The 10,983-nt window shown below is 36.1% G+C and overlaps 1 protein-coding gene across 3 annotated transcripts in view; it reads left to right on the forward strand.

Annotated features, from left to right (window-relative positions):
• The window catches only part of EFL1 (elongation factor like GTPase 1), a 72,151-nt gene extending 62,196 nt beyond the window's left edge, over nucleotides 1-9,955 (forward strand). Inside the window, exons 20-21 of one of the 3 annotated variants that reach the window (XR_014318236.1) lie at nucleotides 2,838-2,915; nucleotides 8,629-8,764. Coding sequence is in view for 2 of the 3 variants with exons in the window: in XM_082768801.1 (XP_082624927.1) it covers nucleotides 8,629-8,817 (189 nt within the window). In the remaining variant the exon portion in view is untranslated. Of the gene's footprint in view, nucleotides 1-2,837; nucleotides 2,916-8,628 lie in introns of all 3 variants that reach the window. The other 2 variants (XM_082768801.1, XM_082768802.1) reach the window with 2 other exon arrangements.
• The last annotated feature ends 1,028 nt before the right edge of the window (nucleotides 9,956-10,983 follow it).

Here is a 10,983-nt window from a genome sequence, read left to right on the forward strand (position 1 = left end):
AAAAATGGTTGTGTAAAACAGTCAGCTTTCCACCTGGCAAATCTCTTGGTGGGGAGGGATTTTTGTCACTTTGAAATTCCTGCTTATATTTTTTCTGACAAAATAAACCTTCAATTAAATTACGAGCAATGACTGTGTAGTGATGGCAGAGGGAGTGCATTTTACTCTCACATCATCAGCAGAATTGCTGAATTAATACCATTTTCAGAACCCAGTGGTGGTATGACAGAGAATCCAGCAAAAATGGTTTGTGTCTCAGATCACGAGACATTTGTGAAGCTTTTCTCTGTTTCTTCTCCTATAAACAAAACAAAATAGACCTACCAGCTTTCCACTATTAGGTATGACTTCACAGTGTAAAGTTACTCATGAATTGTCCATGTATATACAAGGTAGCCTTGGCATATTCATGAAAAGTGCCAGCATTTTATTTGAATCCCAATTAAGTAATGTATAATTCTATAAGATACACTGTGAACTCTGTGTAATCTCATGCTCTTTTTTCCCTGAAGATGAATAGGGAGTGTGGAAGCTGCTTGATTTTGTTTTACATTTGCTCTGTTACTGAGTGTACATTTGCAGCCTTAACTGCACTCTATCCAATCCCTTCTATGACATTCTGAATTAATTCTAAGTGGTGTTTTTTCACTGTGCTTGGCTCATTAGCTGAGTTGCTAGAACACGGGTTTCTCTACAGAGATTCCTTCTACCATGTACTCATCCCCATTTTACAGATAGTGAAATACCACTTCTCGGTATTATTAAAATTTCAAACAATCTCATAGAAATCATACGTAAAACTATGTTTAAAGAAATGAGGCTTGAATTCATTATTATTATTATTTTCATTAATATGACTTGTCGACTATAAACACAGCAAGGCCAATGATAGAGCAGATATTTAAATGGAACCTTTCGGGCTCTCTGGAAATGAAATTACCCCCTTTTTTTTTTTTTTTTTCTTTTTCAAGTGAATGAATGCATTTTGTATAGTTCAGATCACTCCATCCCCAGGGGATGGAGCAGTAACATCTATCTTGACAGATAGTGCTTTTTTTTTTTTTTTTTAATTAATTTCTTGTGTCATGCTTAAATGTATTTCTACCTGTAGAGAATGGCACAAAATAACCATTAGTAGGAGCTTTCAGTTTGGTCCCAGATTAAATAAATTAATTTTAAAAGGTAGTTGAGTATTTTCCTTCTGATATCCCTAGGCAAATGTTAAGTGTATTGGGTTTACTAGGTCATATCGTCTTAGCTTTCAGTATAAGCTTTCTTTTGAATTCTCAGCTTAAAATATATAGTTTTGGGATAATTACAAATGCCTTCTATTATTTTTTCTATTCTTGAATTAATAATAGACTTTCAATTAGTGTATGTTTTGGCTGAGCCTGTTTCCTTTGTTCTCACTTGATTCTTTGCTGTTACTTGTTGCACTCAGTCATGTCATTTTTCTCTTCGTCATAAAGTTCTTTGAGCAAGAAGATACTTGTGATCACACAGTGTTGAGAATAATGGAGCTATAATCCCATGTGGGAAATCAGTGTTATAGTAAAAATAATGCATGTGAATGTATTCAAATGATGATTGAATTATCAGCAACTGCAGAAATTTTCAAAGACAACTACTTCTTGTAAAGCTGTGAAATGTATAGTATTCCTCCTAATGAATCTTTTAAAATGCATTGATTGGTTTTTGCTCTTGGAGGAGGAGGGTAAACTGCAAACACATATAATCTGAATTCTTTTTGAGTATTCTTTCTGTGTAGAATAGTGTCTAGAGTGTACTGTAAGGCCCTGGAGAAAGGTGAAAGAAGGACTCTAGGTAATAAATGATAAGAACATGATGCAGTCTGAATCACTGGAAGTCTTATATTGTGAATTTTAATTCATTCATTCCTAATTGTACAGCACAAAGTAGAAGATAGGGGCTTAATACAGAAGTTGCCAGGTGCAACTTTTAGGCCTGCATTAAACAGGAAGCAGGCTGAAGTAATGAGAGATGCTAAGAATCTGTGAGCCTCTACTAGGTATGAATTGTGACTTTACTTTGTGTGCAAGTATCGGCTTCCTCATGTAAATGAATTCTAGCAGTAACCTGGAACCTTTCAAATACGAAAAAGTCTTTATGTTAACCAGAGCATCTGAAGCTAATTAAATAGTAAATAAAAGTGGTAGTGGTGTAGCTTTAAATTTCCTTTTCAATACACGTCTTAAGTAATAGGAAAAAAAATGTATCAGTAAAACCACAGATCTCCTTTTTTCCTTCCACTGCTACTGACTGAAGTCAAGGCTAAAGCTCAGCTGTCACTGAATGAGACACAAACAGGGATGATGCTCTTGAGCCAAAATAAACTAGCATGAGTTTATTTTAAAACTAAATGTGTAAATATTCATTATTACAGTATTTATTGAAAGTCGTGATGTCATATCTGACTTCATGCACTTTAAGGCCTAGGCCATGCCCTTTCAATATTGTCAATGAAATCTCTGAGTTCTTCTGAAATAATTCTTGATGCTCATGTTGCTTTGTAGGGAATCTGCACACCTTATACAATCCTGTAGGTTAAATGTTTAAAGCCTGACTGTAAGTTACTCCATATTCCCTTAAGCATCCTTTCTCTAAAGGAAAGCTAAATGTTGCAGATCTGATGTTTTTTGGATTTTTAAAACTTTTGCAAGATAAAGATATTTAAGATATATAAGATATATTTAAGATATTTAAGTTATATAAGATATTTAAGTTATATAAGATATTTATTTCAAATTAATTGAAATTAATTTTTGTATTGAATATATACCTTTCCTCTCTAATTGTATTTTTTTTCAAAAACATAGTTTACAATCAAGATCTTTTGAGAATAATACAAGGAATACACGGAGAAATAAAATTGGGAGACTTTGTCAAGTTGTGCAGTGAGCAATCTATTTTCACTTTTTTTTTTAAATGCTTTTATAAAGTTATACATAATCTTGAGAAAATGTATTTGTGTTTGATATATAAGTTGATGTATAGTGATGCAAAATGGCAACGTTCTTCTGTGAAGCTAAGATTTGAGTACAAGACAGTCAAATAATTGGTAAAGAAGGAGGCTGAAAATGAATTGCTTTTGTTTTGTTTCTTTCAGGATATGGTATAGAGATTAGCTATTTATAAAATGGACAGGCTGGTACACAAAGTATTTGGTATAATACGAAAATTTGTGTTTTAACAACATAACTGTGACTTTTTATTTTCAGAACATCTATGTGTAGGTGCTTCTGTAAAATTCTTTAGCATATTGTAGATATTTCTCCTCCCACCCTTTGCCACTCTAGTCCTCTTCTCCAGCATGATGTTTTGTGCAAGTGTTCCAGGTGCTGAGCACTTCCCACAGCTTCTCAGTGCTCCTAGGTAGGAAAGGAGGTGATGCCCGCTTCCCACTGTGATGAAATGGGTGCAGCAGCATGGAGAAGCTGAATTTGCTCAGTCTTGCTGGGTGTCCTTCCTGGAATTCTCTGTTCTGGAAGCTCACTGCCAATACCCAAACTTATCTTGCACCGTGTTGCTATGTGCAGTGCAAAAGCACTTCTACAGCACTACCCAGGTTGTTACCAAAAGCTTAGTTTGGAGGTGACAGTTTTTCAAGGTCATGTTTCACATAAACCTCTGCAAATTTCTGCCATTTTACCTGAAAGGTAGAGGAAATTTCTGTTTGACAGGACTATTCCAGACATCTAAACTACATGCCTGGGTACTGCTTTAATTGTACAGCGTTTCCCGTTATTAAGTGCTGGACACCATTTGAACGGTCAATGCTCTTGAAGCCTTGAAGTATCTTTCTAGGATTGGTTTTTCTAAAGCAGAAAGGATCCTGATACACTGATACATACTCTCTGAAACTGTGCGTAGTAGTTATTTTGAAGTTGTTTTTGAAAAACAGCTTCTGGCATAAAGTTTTCCTGGCATGCAAAGGGCTGTCCATCATAGTGTCCAAGAACACTGAATTTCGTAGTTCTTGTGCTTTCTTACTAAGTGGTTCACACCAGCCATAATGTTACTTGCTAGTCTTAAAATCTTCATTGGACAGTGCGAGACTGCTCTTTGAATTCATGGTCCAACTAAAGCATTTTCAGTGTCTATGCTATTTTGCTAAAAGGAATTTTCTGTCCTCATCAAGCAGTAAGGACCAGTAGGGGAAGTGCTACTAGGAACATGGCTGTGTTCCCAGATCTGTCTGACCTTTTGGATGACCTAGGCAGATCCTGTCTGTTTGCCTTTGATGCTTCTCTCAACCTTGTTTTGCGTAATTAGTCTGCCTTAGGCAGAGGCTGTTTCATAGGATCGTTTTGTGAAATACACTAGACAATGGGACCCAGATCACTATTGGAACCATCTGGGTGCCACTAAAATGCAAACAATAAATCATCCTCAAATTAAGGCTTAAAATTTCAAGTCCTCTTGAATTGAAAGTAATTTGTTCTAACTCAAATCTTATTGAAAAGTTTGATAAATTTACATAATCATTTGCAGAACTTAGTACACACCATATTGTCTTTCAGTATTAAAATAGTACTCATACTGTTAGCATTTCTATGAGTTAATTATTACAGGTATTCAGATTGTGTTTGAAAAAGATACAGACGTGCATTGTTTGAATATTTAGCATGTAGGTTCTTAGGCAAAAAGGAAAATGACAGCTGTTTAGCCTGTTTCTCTGCATGCTGTTACTAAACAAGTCTTATGAGACTTCATTGTTTGGGTGTGTTAGTTTGAATAGAAGTGATATTTAATGAAACATTATTCAGAATGATTTCTTTTTCTCAAGAATACCTTTACATTTACATTATTTGAAGTAATCTAATCTTCTTTTAAAATACCTAATCCCAGTTGACTTCTTTGTAAGCACTGTGTTATTTATACCTAGAATTAGCTCTTAGTTCTGCAGCGAGCTCTGGAACGCATTCTTCAGGATGCATTTTACTGACTTTTCTTCTCCTTTTCTGCTTTGGTTCTGTGGAGTTTCCAGGATCCACGGTAAATGCTTTCTGTTAGATGGCTATATCATTTTCCAGAAGGATTGGTGCATGTAGAATCTGATTGTTTAGGACTCTATCCAGATGAGAACTGTCATGGATTCCAGAATCTCCTTACATGGTTCCCATGAATACAAACAATAGTTCAGTGGTTAAAAAGCTTCATGGTTCTGATTCCAGGAAGCCCAGACCCACCAGTCTGACAGCCACTATTGTAAGCAAATTGATGTCAATTCTCTTGGAGGATTATATGGATTTTTTTATTTATTTATTTTGCTTCTGCTTTCAGTGTATTAGCAGAGTGTGGGGAATGATGGATGCCACCTGCTATGTGCATCTGCTTTGATCCATTAATGTTATGTGAATAGAAGAAGGACAATCTAGTCTTGTGCCCTCACCTTCACTTACAGAATTGGAACTTCCAAAAAAGAAAACTTCCTACTTTTTTTTTTTTTGGTCACTGTGTCAATAATATGTCTGTGTAATTACATTAGAGTTCTGTTAACATGGATATTTGCTGACTTCTTAAAGGAGATGCACAGCTGATGCTTCAAGTTCCAGCTGAGTCAGTAGATCTGGCTTTGTCTTTCTCTTTAATTACCACAGTGTTAACTACAAATAATATGTTCCTAATTGACCACATCTTCTGCAATATGTCTACACCATTCAGTTGGGCAGGATCCTCATAAATAGAAATTCTCAAAAGTTTCTGTAACTTGCTCCAGAAGCAGCAAGTAATGCATAAGTTGTTTACACATGCTGAGGCACAAAAGTAGCTGCTGGAGGTAGTGATGTGGCTTTCAAAACCGAATTTAAGTCTCTTTCCAGTGCTGCTCTGCATAATGCAGTGGTACGAGGTTCACTCAGGATTCGGTACCCCAGCACTGCAGTAAATTTACAGGTTTATCCATTAGTTGCTAAATTTTATGTACAGAGCCTCCAGTTATCTCAGAATTCCTGAGAGCTAGAGATAATCACAGAATTGGAGGGGTTGGAAGGGACCTCGAAAGATCATCCGGTCCAACCCCCCTGCCAAAGCAGGTTCCTTAGAGCAGGCTGCCCAGGTAGGCATCCAGACAGACCTTAACTATCTTCAGAGAAGGAGACTCCACAACCTCCCTGGGCAGCCTGTTCCAGTGCTCCGTCACCCTCACCATGAAGAAATTCTTTCGCATGTTGGTGCAGAGCTTCCTGTGCTCTATCTTGTGACCATTACTCCTTGTCCTGTCCCCACAAACCACTGAAATGAGGTTGGCCAAATCCCTGTCTCCCACACCCCAGGTATTTATACACATTGGTGAGGTCCTCTCTCAGTCTTCTTTTCTCCAGGCTGAACAGACCCAGGTCTCTCAGCCTTTCCTCATAAGGAAGATGCTCCAGTGAATAATTGCTTTCAGTGAAAGAAATATCCAGTATAAAACTTAAGTTAACATCAGTAGAACAAGTCTTTTGTAAATTAATGAAAGAGCCAGTCTGTTAAACCTACAGATTTTCTTAAGCATCTATCACTACAGTATCTAAATATTTATAGGTAGCTTAGACTTGTAAGTTCAGTCCTTTTTGGACTTCTCTTTCGCATTCATTCTTCAAGAACCACCATTTCTCTCTGAGCATAATCTGTGTATGGTAGATTTCTTGTTAAAGCAAAAGAACTTCATCAGAGGGGATAGTAACAGCCTTTTAAGTTGTTAGAGTTTGTAGCTGTGTGATCTCCCCCAGCAGTGTGTTCTGGAGTGCATCCATGGAGTATGAATCACTTTTTCTCATTTGTGTGCTTTGTCTTGAACTTGGAAATTTTTGTTTGTTCAGCTCTTTAGACAGGTTGTGCATGGGGAAGTCTTTGGTATTTTTCCAGCACCATGATGATTAAGTATGAATGTCACTACAACCTGATCAAGTCAACATGCAATCTGTGCCCAGAAGTTGGTGGCAGGGGAGGGTTATGACACACAACAATAGTTTTCCCTGTCCCTTTTCTTTATTTCAAGTGTGTAAAGTAATGGTAAAACTTTCAAGCTCTCAAAAGGGGAGCAATTTCTTTTAATGATATATTCTGTCAAGGAATCACCTTTAAGTTTCTAGGCATTGGTTAAATGTCCCTTAATAGGGCATCAGAATGGGTATGACTCAGGCAGATTCTTCTATGGTTAGACAGTCCTTATTTTTATGTTAAAAATAAATGTAAAAACCTAACTTTGGAAACCAAAGTTTCACAGCATTTATTTCTGAGCTCTGCTTGCTTTGGTTTTCAGCCAGACAACCCGATGCATGTTTATTTACCACCTAGATAAATGAGATTGCATATCTCTTTTTTCATGTAAATGATATCCCATTTAAGTTACCAGGATTATGTATATACTTCACAAATTAGAACTTTTTTTAGGGGCTTAACATACTGTTCTGAAAGATTGAACCTACAATATTCCCTAATAAAAAATAACCATCTTCTAGCATAGACATTTTCCTAACTTTCCATAAAATGTGATTTCTCTGATTGTACTAGGTGTTATTTAGCATTTCAGGTATTAAAATAGGACTTGACAATTTGACGTTTATAAGGAAATTCTCCATCTTAATCCATTAATTTTATTTTTTTAATTCTTTCTTTTCTGGTTTGTGTTACTTAAATAGACTAAGAAATTTTGCTTGGCTTGAAATAGCATATGGCAATTAAACGTATTTGTCAAAAGAAAAGGTTTGTAACGCTGGAAGAAGTTTATAACACTAAGTTGATAGTTTAGGGTAGTTTTTATCCTTTTTATTTTTTAATGTTAGTGCTAATATATTTCAGAAATGATCATGGTGTGTTGTCCTCAGTTATTGTCATAACTATCACTGTTCTCACAGTAGTTAATATTTACCTGCATTCGTTTTCCCATGAGGATTTGTTTAAGAAATGGATGCAGTGTTGTCTTTGTTTTCTTAGTAAAATGATATTACCTGTAACTGCAGCTAGTGAGAAAATCTACGGTCATTTAAGTGAAATAACTACTTTTGAAAATAACTAGATGTTTGGCATACTCTACGGTAGTCTGAGAAGTGCAGGGTATATAGGATGAACTGCAATAAAGATTTGTCCAATCATTCCCTGATCACATTAGATCTGAAATCTCTTCTAGCAGAGGGCCCTTGAGATATTAAGCTGCAAGAACAGCTCTGTAAAAGACAGAAACAATGATTTTAAGCCATCTGTCCATTTTGTAGGGTGTGAAGAACATAGGACACAGAAATGAGCAGAAGCCTTCAGTTCTTATAAACTCTGATAAGATCATAGTGACATAATATTCTAAATTAGAAATTCTTTCCTGGAAGCTGATAATTTTCTGAGCACAAGTTGGTGTTGTTTGCTGACTGGCAATTAAACTTGTTTTTAAAAAATTTGTACACAGATAAATGCAACCAAATTTCAAAAGCTATCATATTCTTCCTGTGCAAATACTACATAGTGTTTCTAGCTCTTGTTTTCAGCTTAAGTAGCTAATAGGCTTTCCAGAAAACTCTACCTCCTCTACTTTTACGTTGTATACTTTAGAGATTAAAATTACTTGAAATGTACTAGTAAACCTTTGTTTTGTCTTACATTACTTTTTTTTTTCCTTCTCTCTTTCTACAGATTATTTCAAGTGACCCGTTCTGGGTACCAACCACTGAGGAAGAATATTTGCACTTTGGGGAAAAGGCAGACTCTGAGAACCAGGCCCGCAAGTACATGAATGCAGTAAGAAAGCGAAAGGGACTTTATGTGGAAGAAAAAATTGTGGAGCATGCTGAAAAGCAAAGAACTCTCAGTAGGAATAAGTAGCTGCGTCTGCTTCCTTTCCCTCCTGACTCAGCTAAGTGCGTGTGGATAATTTTCTGTGCAGCAGATTCAAAATTCCATCTGGACTTGTTCTTTACGCCAGTTTTCTTACACATGATAATGTCCGTAGCTTATGTTTTGAAAAACGTAAGCCTTTCCAACTTTTATACAGAGAAGATAGTTTATTTATTTAAATAAAGCCTAGGTATGTTCCTTGGAATTGGTCTCAATTTTTAGAACTTTCTGCCCTGTTGCTGTCACGGGATTAGGAACTCCCAATTTAATTTGTTCCTGATTTATCAGATGTAATTGCATTTAAAGTTGGTTAGCTAGTCTGTTGCAAATAAACTATGCAATAAATTTAGCTTCTTAATGTTTTTGACTCTTTTTAAAATTGATTTTCATTTCTATAATGTATTCATTGCTCAAAAGTACTTTCCATAGTTACCTATGTGCAAACAGATGTAAGCCTACCAGGAGTTTTACTCTGTTCCTCCTGTAAACAGTCATCTAAATCAGGTGATGCTCTCTCTGCTCCCAGGTTGTAGCAATGCATCTTCTTTAAACCAGAAGGCAAAAATAGTACACATGGAAAACTAAGCACTGCAAACCAGGCAAGGTTTTTCTTTTTTACCCTCCTTAGAAAAACATTGTGTAAAAAAGTTTACATGATTATCCTAAGCTGGGAGCTGCTGTCTCTAACTAGGCACACAGCTATCCCTGCCAATCCTGTTTCGGTGTTTACACACGCTTTGCAGAAGTTTCTACCCGTTCATCCTGTTGTGTTGAATTCAGTGAAGGGAAACACTTGCAAAAACATACAAAATGTCTTGCTGTTTGCAGGTGTCTAGGATGCAGAAGTCTCCAGAATGATTCAGACCAACAGTAACAGGAAAAAAAGTCCTGAAAGGATGTAAGTTTTAGTTAAGAAAAATGGACAGAAGAGAAACATGGTGCATGAACTACCTTCTCATTTGGCTGTTTTGAATTGTAAAAGGAAAGGACTGAAGAGATAGGTGTCTTTGAAGAGTTTCTGATACTTGGTTAAATGAATGGGTAATTAAGTCCTCGAGTCTTGTGCTGACTGAATTTGTGCTATATCTTGTGTTTACTATTGGCAAAGTGTTCTGTTTCAGCTAACCATGTAAACAGGCTGTTCTTTTCTTTCTAGAATATAACCACTTCTTTAATTTGTGATGCTGTGCATTCCTTTAGCACCAACTTGGCCTTTCTGAATAAATATTCTGTGTGTGTCAATTAATGCAGTAGACAGAAGTTAACTCCTATCAGTTTTGCTCCTTATGGGAAAGGAAACTGTTACTTGTTTTGCAAGTAGAATGATTCTGAATGCTTAGCTTTTATTTTAAATAGCAGCTTTTTTTTTTTTCCATTTTGTTTGCTTTCATTATGGAAATGTTTCCTTTTAAAACTGTGCTTATGAATTATTCAAGCAAATGATATTTGCCTTCCTTAGAAGGTTGTTCCATACATTGTTGTTCTGCAAGGGGTATGTCTGCACAGCAGCCCTATTAGAGCTCGTACAAATATACTTAGGTAGTTTGGGCATTGCCAGCTGTATATCCATGGAAGGCATTATAACTGCCTGCAGAAACTGCTTAAGACATAAATAAATGTTTGTGTAATGAGATCTTGGCTACTTACAGCTACACTGCTAGCTGAATCCAAGATACAGTTAGGGATGTCTGGCCTCCAGTCAGAAGGGTGCTTACATATTAAGTAGCTCTTCAGAGCTGGGTAGGCTGCTCATTGTTGTGACTCTATACTTGTTAACTGTAATCTACTATACTTGTGTAAACAGAAAGAGTATTAACATAGATTTTAAAAGGTTTAGCTTTCATATTTGGTTATGTCATATTTTCAGATTTTCTTTCAGATTGCATCTCAAACAGCATGAAGATAGGGTTGCAACATGCTGAATTAATTCTTGTTATTTATAAAGATGGAAAGCTCCGCTAACTAGCAGAAGAAAATCAACCTGCAAGTGCTAGATCTGTTTTCTTCAGTAATGGCTTCTAGTGCAAAGATAATCTAATTGCTTACATACAATGAATCTCTAACTATATATAGCTGTTTTTTGTCTCACTTTCTTATATATACATAACTGTATGACATAATTTTGGAAAATGTCTGCAAAGCAAGATAAATAAC

The sequence above is a fragment of the Aythya marila genome (genome assembly GCF_965140915.1).
Source record: "Aythya marila genome assembly, chromosome: 11".
Classification (NCBI taxonomy): Eukaryota; Metazoa; Chordata; class Aves; order Anseriformes; family Anatidae; genus Aythya; species Aythya marila.